General features: G+C 40.9%; 1 protein-coding gene across 5 annotated transcripts in view; it reads left to right on the top strand.

The window, feature by feature from the left end:
• Nucleotides 1–23,446, top strand: part of GLI2 (GLI family zinc finger 2) — a 403,275-nt gene that overhangs the window by 320,096 nt on the left and 59,733 nt on the right. For all 5 annotated transcript variants that reach the window (XM_069066901.1, XM_069066900.1, XM_069066904.1 and 2 more), the window contains 2 exons: nt 6,194–6,396; nt 9,277–9,462. In XM_069066901.1, coding sequence (XP_068923002.1) covers nt 6,194–6,396; nt 9,277–9,462 — 389 coding nt within the window. The remainder of the gene's footprint in view (nt 1–6,193; nt 6,397–9,276; nt 9,463–23,446) is intronic.

The raw sequence follows: 23,446 nt of genomic DNA, 5'->3' as shown, positions 1-23,446 counted from the left end.
CTTCCTTCCTTCCTTCCTTCCTTCCTTCCTTCCTTCCTTCCTTCCTTTCCTTTCTTCTCTTCCTCCCTCCCTACCTCCCTTCCTTCCTTCCCTTCTTTGCTTTCCTTTCACTTCCTTACCTTCCTTTCTTTCCTTTCTTCTCTCCCTCCCTCCCTTCCTCCCTCCCTTCCTCCCTTCCTTCTTCCCTCCCTTCTTTTCTTTCTTCCTTTCTTTCTTCCTTCCTTACTTCCTTCCTCCCTCCCTCCTTTCCTTCCTCCCTCCCTCCCTTCCTTCCCTTCTTTGCTTTCCTTTCACTTCCTTCCTTCCTCCCTCCCTTCTTTCCTTTCTTCCTTCCTTCTTCCTTGCCTTCTTCCCTTCCTCCCCTCCTTTCTCCCTTCCTTCTTTTCTTTTTGGAGGCAGTTGGGGTTAATTGATTTGCCAAGGGTCCCACAGATAGTAAGTATCTGAGTCCTGACTCCACAGCCAGTGCTCTATCCACTTTGTTGACCCTGGGGGCTGATTTCAAAGCAAGTTATTATCATTCCTTTTCAGACTGCACTCCTGACTCTGGATTTTCTCCACCATACCCCACAGTTCTCATCTTCCCCAAGCCTTTTTCAACTTGTGTTATCGTTTTCTCTTACAATAATGTCCCTTGAGGGCAAAGATCGACTTTCTTTCTGATTATATTTGTATTCCCAGTGTTTAGCCCAAATGCTTATCCCATAGTAAGGCCGGGGGTAACAGTGGGTAGAGCACCAAGCCTGGGGTCAAGAAGACTCATCTTTGTGACTTTAAATCTGGCCCCAGACACTTACTAGCCATGTGAGACTGGGTAAGTCACTTAACCCTGTTTGCCTCAGTTTCCTCATCTATAAAATGAGATGGAGAAAGAAATGCAACTTCCAGCACTCCAACCACTGTGCCACCTGGCTGCCCCAATCACTTACGGAGGATGCCATAAAAATAGCTTGCCTTTATGTAGCACTTTAAGGGATGCAAAGAACTTTGAAAACTACTTTATGTCATTTGATCCTTATAACAACCCTATAAGATAAGTGCTGTCATTATCCCTGTTTTACAGAAAAGGAAGCTGAATCTTAGAGAGTTTGTTACTTGCTCAGGGTCCTAAAGCAAGTAAATGTCTGCAATGGGATTCAGCTTCAAATTTTTCTGATTTCCAAGTCCCACCCTTTATGGACTACAACACATTCATGTTTTGGGTAGATGACCTCAGTTCTGAGATGCTGTGATTTTGTGATTCTAGGCATAAGGCCAGATCTGACAACAGACTCCTTAGGCCAAGCAAGATTGAGACTAAGGAGCTGCATGAAAGAAAAGCATTTCTATAAAGTCTTCATTAGAAGAAAAATTAGCTAACTGTTTTCTTAATGACAACATTGGAGAGGAGGCAAGAGGAAGAGAAAAGGGCCAACTTCATTTTTTCCACATGGAGTTGTGTTGATACAGAAACAAAATCCCCAGCCAATCTATAATCTAGACTCTGACTCCCTCCCTCTCTCTTTCTGTCCTCCCCCCTTCCCCATAGGCCTCATGAATTGATGGCTTTTCATACAACCTCATCAGAAACCCAGAGGCAAACAGCTTCAGGAAGTCTGGTCTCTGCTTCTGCTGTCAGTGGCAGGCCCCATCCCTGGGATCCTAACTGCAGCCAGGGTGGTGCCATGAACTCACTTCATTCCAGGCCACCCCATTTAAAAATGGGTCATCTGGGAAGGGCCTGAGTCATCTATGAAATTCCAGGGCTTTAGAGTAACACAGACTGAGGTTAGGTGGCTTTAAATCACCATGTAATCATCAGCTTGTCATGCGAAAGCTCTTCTGTGGTTGTTGAGTGCTATTGGTTAGAGCCCTGGGCTAAGGAGGCCAAGATTCATGGGTTTGATTCTTGTGTGGGCCACTTAGTTCTGCTCTGTTCCATAGCCACAGATCCCAGCCAAATGTCTCACAAACACAGAGCTATGGTCACAAGGGAAACCAGGAGATTGGGGATTGATTAGTGCAAACCCTTCCCCATTACTGGAGAAAGAACTCATTGAGCCATAGAGTCTGAAGGTTATCTACTCCAAACTCCTGTCCCCGTCAAGAATCTCTTTTATAACCCCTCTGGTCAACTAACCTTACTTGAATACTTCTAGTGATGGGGAATTTACTATCTCACGAAGCAATAGTCTCATCTTTGACAGTCCTACTTTGTTATATTAGGAGAGGGAGTGTGGTATATAGAGGCCTTTAAGCCAGGGAAGACCTGGGTTCATGTCCCACCTCTGATTCTGACTGTGTGACCCTGAGCAAGTCTCTTAATCTCTTAATGCTCTAGGTCAGTTATGTGAAATTCAGACAGAAAAGGGGGAGAGGGAGACACTAAACTATACATAGGGATCCCTGCAGGTCACATATTGAATTAGAAAACTACACATGTTTATACATTTCTTTTTTTTTATTAATATATCAACCCATTAAAACCAGATAGAAACTACATTTTCATCTCTTTCAGGCTACTCTCAGGAATGTTGTGGGCCACTTGTAGACCTTATGTTTGACACCTCTGCTTTAGGCAACTTCCTAAGGCGAGAAATTAGAGATAAGGTGCCAATCTACATTAGCAGAGGGAGTTTTCTCACTCAGGAATTGTCAGTTTCAATGAAGCAATTGGTCCAATTCCTGGCCTTATCTTTATCCCTCTTTATAGTGGGCTGTAAACCATCTCAATCCATTGACTTTGCTGTCTACAAGAAAGCATTTCAGATGTTTGAAGGTAGCCATTATATCTCCCCTTTAAGTCTTCTCAAAATAAATGTCCTGCTGATTAATGCTAATATTATCCTTTGCAACAAATTATAGAAAGAGATGCCACCTTCAGCAAAAATTTACATTAAGTTTGTTTTTCACAATTCCCATTTCCCTTTCATGACCCTCCCTTTCTTCCTCAGGTACCCAGTCAAATAGAACTCCAAGGTTAGAAGCCTAGGAGATGGAGAGGATAGTGGTAAAATTAAGAAAGAGAGAAATATGAATAGAGAGGGTGGGTTTACTGGGAAAGAAAATGAGTTCAGTTTCAGATATATGAGTTTGCTGTCTAGGTGGAAGAATTCCATCTAAGTAGAAGTATTCATCGGGTAGTTGGGAACATGAACTAAAGCTCTGGGGAGAAGGGAATTTAGAGTTTGGGATCTTGGAGGAAAAAAAAGTTTCAAGAGAAGACATCTGGGGTGGGACTTTCCTGGTCAGCAGCTAAAAGCTGAGTGGAGGTGGAGGTCATAGAAGTTGAAGAATTCAAGACCATAGGATGATATGATATTAGAAGCATCATCTATGTGGATATTGATGTCTCCAAGGATTATTGTAGAGTGAATATTGTACAATAAAATGTTAAACGCAGTGCAAAAAAAAAAATCAAGAAAAGAACTGGGAGAGTGATGAGGAGGTTTGCAAATGACAGGGATAAGAATCACGAGAGGGTGGGAAAGGGGAGTTGTTTAGTTATGGTGGTAGAATAGGGTTTGGAAGAGGCATGGGAAGCAGAGAATATATTGGCTCCACTTTCAGGGGGTGATGAGGAAAGGTGTGGGGGAGGAATCCAAAGGAATGAATGTCTAATGGTTAAATATCAGGCAGCTTTATAGGTTGCAAGCAAGACTTTGGGTGTATCTCCCCTTTCTGTCTCCCCTCATTTCAATTACTTGCAAGGCCAACATCTTCATATATACTATGAAAGAACTCATTAGTGTAGTCTAGTCACTGAGATCATCCATATATTATAGCATTCATGCATAGGAATGTTATATGAATCAAGGGACTTCACATCTGCATATCTTTCCCTGGGGTATTGATTTTCAGTGAATGACAAGCCTAGTTTGTTCAATATTGAATTTAAATGAAAACTGCCTAATGTTATGACTTAAACCAGTTAGCATTATCATTGCTTACCCCCATCTCTAGTCTCTAGGCCCTCCCTCCTTCCCCCTTACCATAGTATGTTTCATACTTAAAATATGCAGCCATATATAATGCCATAATTGACAGAGAAAACTTCTTATGAATGCCTGTGGCACATAGCTTATAGAGTAATAGTGATAACTTATATTTACATAAATCCCCTTGAGGTTTGCTGAGCACTTTCTTCCTATCAGCCCTGGGAAGCAGATATCCCACCATTACCATCCTTGAGATTTAAAGAGTCGAAATGACTTGACAAGAGTCCACAACTAGTAATGTGAGAGCCAGGTATTCAAACCCAAGACACTCCTGACTTGAAGTCATTACTCTTTTCACTGATATTGTGTGTGTGTGTGTGTGTGTGTGTGTGTGTGTGTGTGTGTGTGTAATATGAGTGGTGCCTAGTTAGGAAGAACTGAGTTCAAATTTGGCTGCAGACACTTGACAATGTGATCCTGGGCAAGCTATTAAACCTCTCTTTGCCTCAGTTTCCTTATTTGTAAAATAGGGAATGATAGCACCTTTCCCAGGGGTGTTGAGAGGATAAAATATTTGTAGAGTACTTTGTAATCTCAAAGGATGATATAAATGTGTGCTATTATGGTGATGATCATCATCATTATTAATTAAGCAATCTAGACTACTGGGTTATTGTTTTTATAAGAGAAGTGTATTCCTGAAGATGTATATGTAAGTGGAATTTTTGAAAATAAAAAAAAGTTTTCTCATTGTCTTCACATTATCACATATCACATTATCATTTCAAAGTTATTTCATTTCCTTTCTTATTGAACTTCAGTAGACCGGGGTTCCTAACATTTTAAGCTTGAAGCTTCTCCACATTCTCGTCTTAATATGTAGCTATTAATGAAAACTAATACTTCAAAGCACTAAAAGAGTTACAGTTTATTAGCACTTGATACAAAGGATGTCATGGTTGAGACTTCCAAACTTGAAAGGGCAGATACTGGAATGTCCCATCTTGCTGGTTGTCTCAAAAACAAATCCATGAAAAGAACTGACAAACAAATGTGGAGGATTATCCCTTCCACTGGTGAAGCAACTCCCTGGGCCTGGGCTATAACAGTGGACAGAGGTGAAGGAAAGGATTGTGATTATTTACCAGAACCCTTTAACAAACTTGTTTTTGTAAAGCACTGCTGAGACTATTGTGCTTGCTCACTCTCATGTTCAGAACCAGGGAGAAACATGGAGTATATTGAGAGGCAGCATGTTGTAGTAGAGTGCTAGATGAAGTAAGAAAGACCAAAAATGGATTTTGTCTCAGATACCCACTAATTATGTGACTCTATATGAGTTACTTAATGTCTCTGGGCCTCAGTTATCCCATTTGTAAAATAAGATGGTTGGTATCGATGTTTTTTATAATACGTTTAATTTTTATTTTTCTCAATTATATGGAAACAAATTTTTAACATTCTTTTTAAAACTTGTGTTCCAAATTCTCTCCCTTTCTTCCACCCTTCTTGAGAAGGTGAACAATTTGATTTAGATTATACATGTGTGGTCATGCAAAACATTTCCATATTAGCCATGTTGTGAAAGAAAATGCAGACCGAAAAACATCAAGAATAATAAAGTTTTAAAAAAAGTATGCTTCAATCTGCATTTAGACTCCATCAGTTCTTTCTCTGGAGATGGATAGCACTTTTCATTGTAATCCTTTAAAATTGTCTCAGATCATTGTATGGCTGAGAATTGTTGTTTTGTTGAGTTGTTTCAGTCATGTCTGACTCTTTGTGACCTCATTTGGGGTTTTCTTGGCAAAGATACTTGAGTGCTTTACCATTTACTTCTCCAGCTTATTTGACAGATGAGGAAACTGAGGCAAAATTAAGTGACTTTCCCAGAGTCACATAGCTAGGCCGTGTATGAGGCCAATTTGTCACCAAGCTGCCCTATGCTAAGAATAGCTAAGTCTTTCACAGTTGATCATCATACAAAATCGCTGTTTTTGTGTACAGTGTTCTCCTAGTTCTGCTCACTTCATTTTGCATCAGTTCGTGTAAGTTTTTAATAACTTTCAAGTTCCCTTCCAGCTCCAAATCTATGATCCCATGATCCCTTTGTGGTGAAAATAATTGGCCTTTCAATTACAAGTTTTGTGACATTGGATGGTTCTGCCTCAGGTCTTCTCACAGTGAGAGGACTCCTACCTCTCTTCCTCAGCCCCCTTCCCATCCAATACATAGAGACAATACTTTCTTACACATTTCCTTTTGTCTTCCTACAGGCCTCCTACTCTGAGCGGCAGCCCTGTTATTTCTGACATCTCCCTCATCCGGCTTTCACCACACCCTGCAGGTCCTGGAGAGTCACCCTTCAACCCCCCTCACCCCTACGTGAACCCTCACATGGAACACTACCTCCGCTCCATGCACAGCAGTCCTACCTTATCTATGATTTCAGCAGCCCGAGGCCTCAGCCCAGCTGAGGGTGAGTAGTGGGATGTGGGGTGGTCACTGCAAACATTGAATCATATTAATTTCTCTCTGAGGAAGAACATTAGTAGCCGTAGCATTTTTTTCTTTTTAAGTGACAATGAACAGTTTGCTCCCTAATTCACAATCCATGGTCAGTTTAGACATAGATGAGACCTAGACTGACTTTTCTTCTGGCTGTGAAGAAAGGGTATTTGCCTTAGAGAACCTTTTATACAACCCCTTTATTTTATAGAAACTGAAGTCTTGAAATATTAATTGTTTTGCCCAAGGTCACAAGAGCTAGGATTAGCATATAGTAGGCATTTAATAAATTCTTATTGGTTGATTGATTGATTCATTGGGATTCCATCCCAGGTTCCTCCAAAATCTAGTCTGTTTTCTAGGGCATATTGTTGTCTATTCCAGCAGTCTGCCATCCCCTCAAGTCACTTCTCCTTTCTTTCTCTGCCTGACTCCTAGAAGAAACTATCTATAATTGTCACCTCAGTCTTCTTTGCTTTCACTCTCTTCTCAACGTTTTCCAATGTGTCATCCAGTTGCATCATTTAACTAAACTACTCTCACCAAAGATCTCTTTATTGTTAAACCTGAAGACTTTTGTCCCCTCAGTCTTTATTTTTCTTGACCTCTACTGCATTTGACACTACTGACCAGCCCCTTCTGCACATTCTCTTTCCCTGGGGATTTCATGGCACTTCTTTCTTCTGGTTCCCCTCCTCCTTGCCTGGTTCCTCCTTCTCAGCCTCCTTTGATGGATCTTCATCCATCTCTCCCCTGTGCAAGGTTCTGTCCTGGGTCCTCTTCTTTACTCTTTTATATATTTTCTAGACTAGCTAGATTATTAGTTATAATCTAGGAGTGCCTTTGCATCACTGAAAGCACAAGTTCCTATCCCTGTCTTTATCCCTATCTAGACATGGCTAGATGTTCATTGCCTTTATTCAGTCAGTAGCCAGATCTCTCAGTTCTGACTCTACAATATTTCTCACAAGCATTCCTTTCTTTCTACTCCACTCTCATTCACTCCTTCCTTGCCCTTCACCCAGACTTTTATGGTAGCCTTCTCTTTGAACTTCTTGGCTCCATCTTCTCCCTCTAGTCCATCCTTCACACAGATACATGTCTGATCATCTTGCTCTCCTACTCAAGAAGCTGCAGTAGCTAGGAGGAAACACTGACATTTAAAGCCCTTTAAAGACTAACCCTATCCTACCCTTCCAGGTTTATTACACATTACTTCCCTTTCTCTGCCAAAGTGGCCTACTTCTGTTTTCTTACATATAACACTCCATCTCCCATCTCTGTGGAATGTTGTCCCTCCTCACCTCTGTCACTTAGAATTCCTATCTTCCTTTAAGATCAAGCCTAAGTACCACTTTCTGCACCATGCCTTTCCTGGTCCCCCATGCAGCTGTTAATTCCACCCCCCTAAATGTCTTTGCATTTACCTTCCAGTACTATGACAAATCCTCTTTCATCTTTCAACCCCCTGGCACCGGTTCCCTTGCTATTTTTTAGACAGTCCTTTGACTCCAGGCATTCTGACTGTCTGGCTCCCACCCCTAGAATTCTCTTGCTTTTACTTCCCCCAAATTCCTTCAAATCTCAGCTCAAATGCCACCTTCTGCAGGAAGCCTTTCCTAGTGACCCTTCACTGCTGGTACTTTCCCTGTGAGACAGCCTTCCATTTACTGTGGCTCACAGTCTTTGGCATGCTGTTCTCCTCCATTAGAATGGAAGCTCCTTGAGGGCAAGGATGATGTTTCTTCCCCTTCTTTGTATCTCTGATGTTTAGCACAGAGCTTGGCATACAATGAATATTTAATAAATGCTTTTTGATGCTGATGTTATTAATAATGAAGAGGGGGAAGAAGATGATAAATCTAGTGTAAGATGTGCCCTGGTTAGGGGCGGCTAGGTGGCGCAGTGAGTAAAGCACCGGCCCTGGAGTCGGGAGGACCCGAGTTTGGTTCCGGCCTGAGACTTAACACCCACACAAAAATACTAGCTGTGTAACATTGGGCCAGTTACTTAACCCCAATTGCCCTCCAAAAAGAAAAAAAAAAAAAAGATGTGCCCTGGGGACAGTAAGGAGCTAAGCTTGACTGGAATGGTGGATTGGTTAAGGGAGCAGTAGAAGAAAAGGTTAAGAATAGTAGGTGGGGCCCTTGCATGTTGGCTTCATGTTTTTTACATGAATTCCATCATTCTGCCTTGATAAACGGAGCTTTGCCCTTTTCCCCTAATCCCTAGTCAGCCATGGACTGTAGGTTCTAGGGAAAGCAGGGCTGAAAAACTTCAGCTGTGAAGAAAGAGGCCATAATGAGTTTTGGCAGGCGATGGGTTTTATCTAGCCAAGGAACTTAACGAGCGCTCAGCATTAGGTCTCTACTTGAATTTTCAGACATAGCTATCGTTGACCAGGCTACAATCGTCTGGCTTCCACGGCGCCTTCTTTTTCCTTTTCTTCTTTCTTTAAAAACCAAATCAGCTGTGATGTTGATGCTGACAGCCCTCTAGCTCCCAGTTTCTACAGGAGTCCTGGTTTGCTGAGGGTGGGGAGAATGGGGAGCAAACGAGAGACTGTTTATGAATTTGAGGAAATGGAGGAATGTGGAGGCCCAGGCCTGGTCTCCTTTATCGACAGAAACACACCCCATATGGAACGTCAGCAGAGCACTGAATTGGATGCTTGAGAGGGGGAGGAAGGTGCTGGAGGAGTTCAGGGGGAGGGAGGGGACAAGAAGGGAATTGAATAGAAACTACTTCATCCCTATGGACATTTTTTTTTCCTATTCAAGGGGAAAAAATAAGGTTGATGTCAGATTTTGATTAATTTTCTCTCTTCTTGCTCTCTTCTCCCTTCCCACAGTGGCCCACGAGCACCTTAAAGAGAGAGGCCTCTTTGGCCTTCCCCCTCCAGGGGCAAACCCTTCAGATTATTACCATCAGATGACACTCATGGCGAGTCACCCAGGCCCTTACGGGGACCTCTTGATGCAAGGCGGAGGAGCTGCGGGTGCCCCCCACCTCCATGACTACCTCAACCCAGTGGACGGTAAGTACTGAATCCAGGACAATATCCTAGATGTGGAGAAGGTGACAAGGATGGCTTCTTTTAATGGTGATGCCAGAAAAGGGGCTGAAGCATGATTATCATTCTTGATTCAAGTTTCATAATCCTATTTTTGTTGATTTAAAAAAAATAAAGCCTCATCTGTTTTGTTTTTTGGGGTTTGTTTTTTTTTTTTTGCTTTTTGGAGGGCAATTGGGATTAAGTGATTTGGCCAAGGTCACATGGCTAGTTTTTGTGTTAAGTGTCTGAAGCCAAATTTGAACTCAGGTCCTCCTGACTCCAGGGCTGGTACTCTATTCCTGCACCACCTAGCCACCCCCTCTTCTGTTTTTTTAACTAAAACTTGCCAATGGTTCTGAGATAAACTTGGTTAGTTGCCCATGGCATCCTTATGAAGTGGGAGCTTGTTTATGTCCATTTTCAAGAAGAAAACTTAAGATGCAGAGAATTATCTGCCCTGGGAAACTAATACTGTTGTTTTATAATATTTGATTGAGTTTGGCCCCCTTTTTCCAACTCAGAGAGGATGGTCTTTAGGGACCCTCCCACAGACATTAATGAACAGTTCAGTTTAACACTGGGGACTCACTTGCTGATGAAAAGAGCCACATGAGTGACTTCTTGGACCCAACTCACAAGATGCGAGAGCCAATCCCCTGTCTGCCGCTTCCAGGAGGGGAATGTCTAAACCATCCAGGAAAGAGTTCTTGCCTAATGTAGACCTTGGCTATACCACTACAGAGTCTTAGTTGTTGAGTACTTGATTCGTTAAACATGGTTGCCTTCCCAACATCATTGTGCCATGCCCATAATCTGGGGAACGAATCTTATGAGAATTTAGAGTTCTGAAATTTCCTTTATCCTGACTATTCTGTGCTGATTCAGAGACTATACATTTTCAGTTGATTTTCTATGGACTCATTAAATTATTGAATATTAGAGATTAGGCCTTTAAGAATCATTTGGCGGTGACTCTGCCCCCAAGCTAGCAAAGGGACCTTAGGTTAGTCACTCAACAACTCTTACTTCATTGTTCTCATCTGTAAAATATGGAGGTTGGATTAGGTAACTTATAAGTAAGGAAACAGAAACCCAAAGAGGTTTAAGTGACTTGCGTGCATATTCAGCTAGAAATGAGAGCCTAGACTTTTTTGCCTTATTCTTCAACCTCCAAACATAATTGTGTGGAGGGGAATCTGGGCCGGTTCTGATCAGTTATCCCTAAGAAGTTACTGCTATGGTTTTCCTTAGAAGGAAAAAAAAAGAGACATTTTTTTTCCTTGTTGTTAAGAGAACCAGTAGATCAGCCAAGGGGGAGATGTAAACATTAAGGCTATTAATAAATTGTGTAAGCCCCTTGTAAACAATCCATAAAAGGCAACTCCTACTGAGTGTCTACTAATTGGATCAGGCTTCAAGTTAGGTCTCAGAGCATGGAGCAGAGCAGAGATGACTGACCACATCCAGTGCTTCCATTTTCATTGCCCTGTCACGTGGACTAAGGGCTCAGAACATTCTTTCCATTTCACAGATGAAGAAAATAAGGCCAGGAGAGGTCCTTCTTTTAGTCATGTAACACAAGATCTAGTATTTCTGATCATCACTGGTCATTTCTGATACCCAGGCCAGGCTTTAGATCTTTGAGGTCTCATTACTCTTGTTATTGTGGAATTGTTTTTTAAGGGGATGAAGGGAATACACCGAGTATCAATCATGAAGCAAAAGCAGTAAGAAATATTTAACCCTGCAAATATGGGAACACTATCAGAAATTCTTCTGATTTCTTATTTCTGCAGGAGAGAATCCCTGAGAAAACTTGCATCATCTGGTGCCTAATAGTTATAGCTGACTTTCACATGATGCTTTACATCTGTTATTTCATTTGAACCCCACAAACACATGAGGTAGATAATATAAGTATTACAATACCCATTTTACTGCTGCAAAAGCCTGAGACTTCAAGAGATGGAGCTATTTATCCAATGTCATATAACTAATAAGTGGCAAAGTGGGACTTGAACTCAGGTCCTCTGATTGAAAATCTGTATCATCACAGCCACCTCCCTTCAGTGTTGTTCAGTTGTTTAAGTCCGTCTTACTCTTTGTGACCCCATTTGGGGGTTCTCTTGGCAAAGATACTAGAGTAGTTTGTTATTTCTTTCTCTAGCTCATTTTACAGACAGAGAAACTGAGGCAGAGTTAAGTGACTTGCCCAGGGTCACACAACTAGTAAGTGTCTGAGGCAGGATTTGAACTCAGGTGTCCCTGACTTCAGGGCAAGTGCTCTATCCACAATGACACCTAACTGTCCCACTCCCCAAAAAAATTTTCCTTGGACTAGCAAATCTGCTATGCCCCTCTTCTTTTTTCAATTATGATGACAAAGCTTTGTTCAGCTTCCATACATAAGAATTCCAGATGAGAAAAAGGAAAGCTTTTTATGCAGAACTGCTGTGGTTATGGCAAACTTCTGACCCTATCCTTGGTGAGACCTCTGCTCCTCATAGGTGAGCAGAAGTAACTCAGGGAGCTAACTATGCAAGAAGGAAGTAGCCAGCTTGAGCAGCTGGTGGTCCAGTGATACCAAACTCAAATAGAAATGGATCCCTGTGGGCATATTGACTTAGAAAACAACAAATCAACATTATCTACATTGTATTGTATTTTTTATTCGATAAGCCTTTCTTAGTTTTGATCTTTTGGCTACACTCCTAAGCTTGGCTGGTAGCTAATTGTTTGAGCCTTTGGATAATGCAGCATGGCAGTGTGAGGTGAGCTAAAGAGAAACAGAGGCTTCAAAGAAGAAATCATGACTGGCTTTACATTCCACACATTTTAGAGTTGAAAAATGCTGTTCCCCCTACCAGCCTCCACCAGTGAGTCATGAAGTTGGTACTTAAACACAAAATCTTTTGCTTTCTTCCAAGTGCATGCTTTTTTGGCACACCCTGCCCTCACAGTGGAACTTTTCATCCCCCTCTATCTACAGACTCTGGGAGGGTGATATCCCTAGTTTTTACTGGTAAGATTGGTAAAATGGTCCGCCATTACTAAGAACCTACTATCATCTTGACACCAGTACAAATGAAGGTCAGTGCAAAATGCTCTGACTTTTCTGTCAGATCCAACCTGCTGTCAGACCCAGGAATACCTGAGTTCCCCTGCCTGGTACTACAATGGGGGCAGATGTTGCTACTGGCAGTGAAACAAATCTCGCAGGGGAATCTTGGCTACCTCCATACCGTGCACATGTTTCTAAGCCAGTGACCAGGTCAAGAGCCAGGGGCCACAGCAGGAGGCCCTCACCAAGGGATTCATGGGCTGCCAAGCATTGTATGATCTCTTTGTTGTGGCCTGACTGCTATACTCACTGAACCCCGTGCACATGCCTTGTCTCTTCCTCCTTCCATGCCTTTGTTCTTGTCTTTCTCTGAACCTAGACTGCCTTCTCCCTCCAGCTCTCACTGATATCCCCCTTTTCTGATTTTTTATGGCATTCATAGTCTGCACCATGTAATCTACTTTCTTGTACACTATACTATAATGTTCTCTGATTATCAATCAGGTTCTTTACATTTTTGGTGTCATGGATACCTGTGACTATCTGGAGAAACCCATGAACTCCTCCTTAGAATAATGTTTTAAAATACATAAAATAAAATGCCAAAGGATTCCAAGGAAAAGGAATTTGATTGAAATAGAATAATGGAAATATTACAAGAACAAGTTTATGTACACCAGGTAAAAGACTCTGAGTTAATTAAGTGCTTCCGATGAGCCAAGCATTGTGTGAAGTACTAAAGCTACAGAGAAAGATAAAAACAGCCCCTACCTTCATGAAGCTTACTTTCTAAGGGGGGAGGAAACATTGTATACATATAGGTATATATGAGATACATGCAGAGAAGGTGAAAGGTAAACTTAGAAGAGAAGGCTGTAGCAGCTAGAGGGAGTGAGAAAAGCCTCTGGCAGAAGGTGGGGTTTGAGATCTATCCTCCCAACCATACTATACATAAAGGTCAGGGTCAGAATCATTTGAATATTTTCTTGTGTGTGACATATTTCTGGGAATGCTGACATTCTGACCATTCCGGACTCGTCTCTTATCTAGAGGAGAGCAAGAAGATGAGGACCGCAGGTCTCTCTTTGTATCTGGTTGCATCTGTGATGAGGTGTGGATCAATGGTTGTGTAGAATGTTTTCCTCTGTCACATTTGTGCTTTCATTTAATACACAGTCTGATGGAATTTCTGTTTTACTGGGAAGTTCCATCATTCACATCAGTGACATTGGTTCATCTGTTTACCATAGTAAATTGATCCATCATTTACTAGGTGCATAGCAGTAGGCTACGTACTTTAATGATATCGTGGGGCACAGCCTATTCCTTCTAAGAGTGTTCCTTCTAATTGGGGCCACTGGACAAGGAGAGGTGACCTTTCACCTTATCAGAACCAAGCCTCAGTGGCACTCCTGGTCATTTCCAAACTATACTAGTGTGCATTTCCTCTCCCTCCATCCCTTTGAGCTCACCTTTACATGTTTGTCTTTCCCATTAGAATGTAAGCTCGGTGAGGGTAAAGACTGTCTTTTTGCTTCTGTTGGTATCTTTAGCACTTAGTATGTGCCTGGCACATAGACTAACATTTGTTAATCCTGTGTGACTCTTCCTTGACTCCCTATGGGTTTGCTTTTGTTTTTTGACAAAGATACTGATGTGTTTTACCATTTCCTTGTCCCGTGGATTAAGGTTAGGAGCTTAGGAAATGCTTTGTCTTTAATTAATTCATTTATTCATGACATATACATGTAAAATAGTAAAGTAATAGTGCAGGACAAGTTGAGTTATGTGGTATAGAGGAAAGAACCATTGACTAGGAACTAGGGCCAGAGTTCTGATCCCAGCTCTCTTACTAATTAGCTTTTTCTGTAAGCACTAGAGTGTAAGCTCCTTGAGAACAGGGATTGGGTTTGTTTTTCTCTGTATTTATATTCCCAGCACTTAGTACAGTGAGCAATATGTAGTAGGCATTTAAGAAGTACTTATTGACTGCTGTCTGACTACATGAAGATCACTTCTCCCTGAACCTCATTTTCCTCAGTAATAAAATAAATAATTTGGACTCAATGATCTCTGAGGTCCTTTCCAGTTCTGGACTCTGAAAGAATTCCACAAATACTTAAGTATAATGTGCTAGGCATTGGGGATTACAGAGATAAAAACAAATAATTTCCAACCCCGAATGAGCTTACCCATTTTACTGGGGGATATGGGCATACAGTCAGATAAGTAAATGTGCGATTTCAAGGGGGTGGAGATATCACTAACAATTGGGGAAATCAGGAGAGGCTTCCAGTAGGAGGTGGCATCTAAGCTGAGGCTTAAAGGAAGCTGGCAATTCTAATAAGAAGAACTGAGGCATGGGAGACAGACAACTTCTGCAAAGGCATGATGATGGGAGATGAAATAATTAAGCTGTAGGTGCTTAATAAACATTTCTTGATTATTGTTTCATAGAATGTTATTTACATATTCATTCAAAAGTATAGGAACAATAAGTGCCAAAGGAATTTCTGGAAGAGAGAGAGCTCTGGAGACTGGGGTCCCTTGGGGAAGGAGTTCCCCAGAAAGGAATCAGACTTGAGCTGAAGCTTTACGATCACTATCATAATACACAATGTATGAAGAAATAAGATGTTTAGTCTTTTTGGGGGGGGGTGATGTTTTTTTTTTATCTTGGGGAGTCATTTATTAGAAGATATATCATCTGATCTTCCCAGTAAGAACATGCTTATGTTTCTTTGTGTTCCCAGCAGTTAGCATTGGCACTGGGCACATAGTAGGTTCTTAGTAAATGTTTATTGACTTATTGACAATTTCCAATCTCCTTGGTTTTAGTAGCCTAAAACATTAACAACTCTAAAATGGGAATTGGAAATGAGACACCATAATCCTATTATAGACCAATTTTAAGAACTCCCTGCCTTGCCAGGGTTCACAGAAATAGAGTCAATTAATGATATAGTTTGGAATGATGGGAAAATGATAAAGGGTTCAGGTTAGACATCCATAAGAAATTCCCAGGAGTCAAACACTAGAATTAGGCCACTCAAGAAAGGTCGATGACACTTAGGATAAAATAGAACTTGATCTGAAATAGTTTAAATATAGTCCTTCTACTGAAAGGCAGAGGCTTGAATCTGACCAAATGGGCCTTTGAGGTGCCATCTAGCCTAAGGATTCTGTAATATAAATCCATGTGCTTTTCCCCACAAATGATCCTATCATTAACAAGTTGAATTCTAGTTGCTTGGATCAGAACCTACTGAAAGTTTTCTTCCTGATTCGTTTCCCACACACAGTGCCTACTTTTACTGTGCCTGGAGGATATTGTTCATAGATCAGTCAGAGAGATTTGTACTCAGCAGCCCCTTCATTGATTCCCCCAGGTTTGTTTTTCAGCTGGACTAGATTGTCTCCGATCTCAGGTTAAACAATTAAAACTCCTGATTCCCCTGAAAGAAAATAAAATTTATTAACAGCGTTGCTCTGGTTTCTGATTCTGCACAGACAGTGATACAAATCGCTCACAAGAGAGATTGGGTGTTGGCCAGGTCCAATCAAGTATTTGTTTTCCTTAGCATTTAAACCCCTGCACAAATTCCCGGGAAATCAAATCCTTTCTTGCTCTATGCCACACCAGAATTCATTACAGAACCTCTTTTCATTACCATTTGGTTGTTGTGACTCCTCTGATACTGGGGGCTATGGCTTTGTGACACTTGCCAGAAAGGCAAATGAGCCCTTCATCTTGGGAAACAGGAGCTGGTGTGTCCAAGTCCAGTCCCAAGGAACTGAAGATTCCAAAGATCTGAGTTTGGTTCAAGATTTAGAAAAGGATGTATGATAGCTTTATTACGTGTTTAAAAGGCATAGAAAGTTATACATAACTAGATTTTCAGTTTCATGTGCAATCAGCTTTTTAAATATACTGTTATGGAAATGTTTGTTTTTATTTTACAAATTTTAAAAATAAAAATTAGATTAAAAAATTTTTTAAAGATTTAGAAAAGAAATGGAAAGCCTTTATCTTATTGAGGACTGCTGATCCTAGGGGAAAGTCAGAGCTATATACAAAAAGTCATTTGATGTATGTATTCATTTATGTGAATATGTGTAGTTGTTGTCCAGTCATTCAGTTGTGGCCCCATGGACCACAGCATTTCAGGCCCTTCTATCCTCCACTGTCTCTTGAAGTCCATTCAAGCTCACGTTCTTTGCTTCCATGACACTCTCTGTCCATCTCATCCTCTGCCATTCCCTTTTCCTTTTGCCTTTGTTCTTTCCCAGCACCAAGGTCTTTTCCAATGAGTCCCATCTTCTCATTCCATATGTGTTTGTATACTCCAGCATCAAACAAATAAAATGTATAAATCACCCAGTTTTAAAATTTAGAACATAAAAATGTATTTAATAAACACAATTTCTACATACCCAGATTCCAAAGATTAAAATGAGACAATTCGTATTGTTCATCCTTTGTTTTCAAAGAGAATCTTAAAGTACTATATAGAGAGAATCATTGGTATTATTATTTCAGTTCTATAACATCACCACACTGATATTTGTATAGTGTTTTCAGCCTTAGTATATAGACAGTGTGTTAATTCCATTTCACAAATGAGAATACTGAGGTTCAAAGTGAGACCTTTCCTGCGTCCCCAGTTGTTAGCATCACCACCATCACTTAATGACTCGGCAGTTCTCTTGGCTGTATCTTCTGTATATTTCTCTATGGGTGTGTATCCTTCTCTAGAATGCAGGGACTGTCTCACTTTTGTATTCCTATCTGCAGCTCCTATGTAGTACCCAGTACACAGTAGATCCTTAATGAATGGTTGGTGATTGATTGACTGATGGAAATGACTTGCTCAAAGTTAAAAGTTAGTGACACAGTAAGCTTGAACCCAGGTCCTCTGATTCTAAATGCAGTACTCCTATAGCATCCTGTCATGTGAGCTTTAGTACTACTGAGTTATTTGTGATGTGGCATCCCTGGCAGGTAGATTGGTAAGGGGTGATCATAGATTTCATACTAGAGGCTACCTAATTTAACCCCTTTGTTTTACAGATGAGGAAACTGAGGCCCCAAGAATTAAAGTGACTTGCCCTTGCTGTCACATGTCAAAATATTTTTTTATGTAGCACTAAGTTTTCCCTAAGGTTAGCAGCCATCAATAAGTACCCATCCGGGGTGGGATTATTTATTGTTGTTTGTCCTTAGTTCTAGAAGAAGACCAATGACATCAAGAGGGTGATGTCTTGACTTTCAAGTGAATTGGCTTTAAGTGAGGCTTAGCTATATAAAGTCATCAGCCTCACTCTCTCCTGCAGAGCCATCAGAGACCAGTGGCAAGACTGGTGAGGACCACTGGAGATAGTCCTGGATGCTGTGGAAGACCTTGACCTTACCCAGGTCTTCCTCATACCAAGCCTGTCTCTCTGATTGCTATGCCGTGCTGAGGATGGACCTATTCCTAACATCCCCATAATAACTCATAAAAAGTACATTTCTATTGCAGCACAAGGTTTACAGAGAACTTTCCCTGTGAGAGCTCTATGAAGTAGATAGGGCAAGGACAAGTTCTATTATCCCCATTTTACAGATGAGGAAACTTGAACTCACAAAGAATAAGTGACTTGCCTATGGCCACAAAGCTAATAATACCAGAGCCAGAATTCAAACACAGGTCTCCTAACTCTAAGCCTTATACATTTTCTGACCACTCCCAGTGCCCTTATATATAAACCTTTATTCAACTTACCTTGTATTTTGATATTTACTGAATTATAGAATAAAAGATTCAAAGAGTTGGAGGGGACCTCAGAAGTCAGCTAGCTATACCTGAACAAGAAGCCAGGTAGTCACCCAGCCTCTGCTGGTAAACCACCCTCCCCCTACTTCATCCCACCCCTGAAGCAGTCACTTTCACTTTTGTTGAGTTCAAATCCAGCCTCAGACACTTACTATTGTGTGACCTGGGCAAGTCACTTATCCCCAATTGCCTTGCCAAAAAAAAAATTTTTAGATGAAAAGACTGAAGGCTGGAAGGGTATTCTAAGGGGTTTGGGGCGGGGGTGGAGGGGGAAACCTGAGAGAAAAAGGCAGGAATTCACAAGTGACATTCAGAATGGCTAGAGAACAAGGTGAATATAGTAATAACTGCTATGTACATTATTAGGACTTTTAGGTTTACAAAGCACTTTCTTCACAGTAACCCTACAAGGTAGGTGTCACCAATGTCATTATTCTCACTTTGCAGATGAATGCCCTGGCCCAGAGTCACATAGCTGCTCAGATGTCAGAGCCAGGACCCAAACCCAGCTATTCGGATTTTTACATCCCTTCCCGCTTCCTGTCTCGCTTATAAGAGAGAAGTGGGAGATAAGCCTGATGATATTAAGAAGCTAGCACTGCATCCTATATGTAATGAGGACATGCTGAAAGACAGTCATAAGACAAAAAGTCCAAGAGGATGCCTGCAGTGGCAAAAACTAGGGAGAAAATTATACTTGAAAAAGAAAAATTAAAAGATGCCAGCTTGGGATGGGGCTAGAATGGGCCTAGGGGTGATTCAGAGACTTTCTAGGCAACAGTAGAAACACTTTTGTCAATGTTACTACTTCTGAGAGAGGAGATACAATAAGCAGTCTGATCTGCCCAAGGGCTTTGGAATTCGGGCCAATGTTCACTCTCTTGCTTATTACCCAATTATGGGCAGTCTTCCTCTCTCAGTTAAGTGATAGGGATAGGGGTTAAGCCTGAATTTTCAGTGGCAGAAGGAACTCCTTGATAAATTACCTCTGCCAATGCAGGTTGGTACCTTCTTTGTAACTTAAGAGTCTTGGAGCTGCCTAGAGCCCTGATTTTTGCCCCAGGTCACGAAGTATGTGTCAGAGATAGAACTTGAATTTGGGTTTTCCTAGCTTCAGTCCAGCTCTCTGCCATGTTGTTTCTCAATAGCCCTTTTATTTGCTTTAGCCTTGCACCCCCTTCCCCACCCCTCACCTCCCAAGACACTATCAAATAAGTTCATCGAATTACTATGAAACTTCACTAAATTTCAGTATTGGCCTGTTACATATTTGCAAAGATTCAAAAATCGGCTATTTTTCCTATACCTTTCATTAAATTTTTTAACCATTTCATTGTCCATAAACAAAGTCTTTTCCTTTATTTCCAGTTTGTTGCAAGTCAGAAAAATAAGAGACAGACACATCTGTACTAAGGAGAACATACATATACATATATATATATATATATATATATATTTTTTTTTTTTTTTTAAAGCAGTCGGGGTTAAGTAACTTGCTCAAGGTTACACAGCCAGTTATTTCTGGGTGTGGTGCTAAGTATCAGAGCCCAGATTCGATCCCAGGTCATCCCAACTCTGGGGCCGGTGCTCTTACTCACTGAGCCACCTGGCCGCCCCTAAGCAATTGGGGTTAAGTAACTCGCTCAAGGTTACACGGCCAGGTGTTTCTGGGTAGGTGCTAAGTGTCTGAGCCTGGATTCGATCCCAAGTTATCCTGACTCTGGGACCGGTGCTCTTACTCGCTGTGCTACCTGGCCGCCCCAGAGAACATATATTTTTTAAATTGTAATTATGATCAAGACATTTTCTTTGACTTTAAACATGTAAATGATACATTTTCCTTTTGGTTTTATTTGTATATTTATATATTATTCATGAATAGGTGCAGGGAAGAAAACACCAAACCAGTATGCTGATATATGTAGGCAAGAGGAGACAAAGCAATAGCCTGGGAAATGAGATTTTGGATTCTAATTCTTGTCATCTTCTAATTGTTAGACAAGTCATTTTACCCTGAGTTTTAGTTTTGGAATCCTCAAATTGGAAAAAGAACATGAGGTAATCTAATCCAAACTCATACTCTATATGGGAATCCCCTCTATCACTAGCCAACTTTGCTTGGATATTTCTATTGACAGGGAACTCATCCCCACATAATACAGACATCTCCAGTTTGAACATGTCTAACTGCTAGAACAGCCTTGCTTATTCAGAATAAGTCTGCTTCTCCCTTTCCGTAGCTTCTAAGTGTGAATTGGGATCCATTTGTCCCCTGGAGCTGCACTGGTTGTCTCAGACCTTCTCAGAAGGTAGCCCTTCACACACCATCTTCTCTGGGGCTCATTTTCCTCATCTTTAAATCAAAGGACTTAGATTAGGTAATCTGGAGAACTTAGAATCCATCTCTAAGTGTTTTGCACTCCTATACTCCTTAGACCTATTTGCTGGTCACCACTGTACTGCTCTGTGTGTGTTCTCTCCTTGGAAATTTTACTCCTGCTTACTTGAAGGAAATGAACTGGTTTTTCCACTGAGTTAATTTTTCCTGAGACCTTACAACGTGAAAATAATATAAGCTGTCACGGAGACATGATATGGAAAAGTATTTGGGTAAGCAACATGAAGAAAAGCACAGAACTATAAAATTCTCATACATGGGATGAGAAACCAAGTTTGGGGAAACTCAGCAGGTTTTTCTTAAGCACCCAATGTATGCCCAGCCCTGTACTATTCACTATAGGAACTATAAGACATGGTTCCTGATCTCAGGAAGCTGATGGAAGGGAATATGAGCGCTTAGGTCCTCAGGTCTGACACTTCCTGGCTGTGACATTGAACAAATCATTCAGCATCTCTGGCCTACAGTCTCCAGATCTATAACTTAAGGAGATTAGACTAAATTAGGGGTTCTTAACCTGGGGCCCATAAGCTTGGTTTTAGAAACTATTTTGGTAACTCTATTTCAATAGAATTGGTTTCTTATACGTTTTATGTATTTAAAAACATGGAGGGGCCCATGACACAGAAAAACTTAAGAACTTAAGACTAGATAATATCTAAGATGTCTTCTAGCTGTCTTCTAAGAGCCTGTAAGAACACTATTAAGGATAATTCATATTTGTGTAGCATAAATACTTTCCTCATAATACCCCTATGAGGTAGGAAGTGCTAGATTATAATTCTGCTTTTACAGATGAAGAAACTGAGAGCCAGAAGGGTAAAAATGAGTCTCCTTGATCATTAGAGCCAACTCTTGAACTCAGGCCTCTTCACTCCAGGTCCAGTGATTTACATTTTACCACATACAAGTGTTAAAATTATGAGGAAGAAAGAGAAAACTTGGCGTGATCTGGGCTAGTTAGGGAAGCCAGCATGGAGGAGGAAGAGGGGCTTGAAATGGTTTGGAAAGCTAGGCAGAGCTCATTGGTCAGAAAAGGATGTAGATGAGTAAGGTACTGAGAGGCAGGATGGTAGAGTAGACAGAGCACTGGGCCTTGGAGAAGGCAGCCAGGTTATGATGGAAGGAGGTTACAAATGGAGTTAGAGGAGTGAACATCAAATCCTGTCTCTGTCATTTACGATTTATGTAACCTTGGGCAACTCACTCTTTGGGCCTCAGTTTCCTAACTTGTAAAATGAAAATTTTGTAACAAATGCCTTCCAATAACCCTTTTAGACCTAAATATAAATATCCTATAAAATATCAGTTCAAACCTGGAATCGCATACTTCCTACTTCTGTGGTTATGGGCAAGTTATTTAAATTCAGGGAGCCTTAGTGTAAAATGGGAATAATAATATTTTTACCACTTACCTTATGGACAACTAGATGGCACAGTGGATAGAGTGCCTGACCTAGAGTCAGGAAGACTTATCTTTCTGAGTTCAAATCCAGCCTCAGACACTTCCTAGCTGTGTGACCCTGGGCAAGTCACTTAACCCTGTTTTCTCATCTGCAAAATGAGCGGAAGAAGGAAATGGCAAACCACTCTAGTATCTCTGCCAAGAAACCTGAAAAGGGGTAATGAAGAGTTGAACAAAACTAAGAATGACTGAACAACTGCTTAACTCACAAAAGCACTGTGAAAAATGTTTGACAAAATCTTAAAGCACTAGGTATTGTTAGTCATGCTTGATCCCCCCAGTGCTAATGCTCACCCTCCCTGAACTACCTCAAATTTACTCTGCATTTTTCTGTATATACTGTATCTGTAAATGTTGCTTCCCCAGCAGAATGGAAGTTCCTTGAAAGCAGGGTCTTTTTAATTTGTCTTCTCAGGGCCTGACACATAGTAAATGCTTATTAAATACTTGTTGATTTATTGATGATTAGTGCGAAATCATGTTAGGTGTGAAAACGAACCTCAATTATGGAAGACCTTGATTCCACAGAATTTGGACTTTTTCTGATGAACAATAGTCATTGCAAATTCATAAGATTCTGTTTGACCTAGAGAAAACCTGATTTGGGGGAATGTGGGATGGTGGGGAGACTAGGTAAAAAGTCTGATGTAAAATGACATAAAAACCTCCAAGTCCACCTCAGTGCACAGAAGGCAGGATTTTAGTTGTGCCATGATTTTGAGTTAGGTAATAATAAAGGTTATTTATAATAACTTCATTGAAAACTAACCTTTCTACCAGTTCCTCTAGTCTTTTGGTAGTTGGATAAGGCAAATGTTCTCCAGTCTGTAAAAGGTCATGATTTATAGGTAAGAAGAATAGGGAGTAAAGCTACATTATAAAGGTAATAGATAATCAGACAGGTAATCCAAGGTGATAATTCCACTGAGTGGTTCTCTGGAGAACAGAGTATTTGCAGTTTGTCATCAGGGCCCTAAAATGGAATTTCCTTATATTATGCTGTTGAATATTGGTGTTTTAATAACCACAGCAGCACTTCACCACTCCCACCAATCCATAAGATTGAAATGTTTCCGTTTGAAATGTTGTCTGTTTACATCCCATATTTCCTCCAAGTCGTATATTTCATTGTCATATTGACACTAATTCGACTCAGGATGTCACATCAATACTAATACCGTTCTTTATTTGGCATGCTGTTCCAGGGGATTTTTCAGAAACCAATT

This window comes from Petaurus breviceps, unplaced genomic scaffold (genome assembly GCF_028583685.1).
Source record: "Petaurus breviceps papuanus isolate PSGF00001 unplaced genomic scaffold, PetGlider_PUasm1.0 90731, whole genome shotgun sequence".
NCBI classification, from domain to species: Eukaryota; Metazoa; Chordata; class Mammalia; order Diprotodontia; family Petauridae; genus Petaurus; species Petaurus breviceps.
This window is presented reverse-complemented; position numbering and strand designations above follow the sequence as displayed.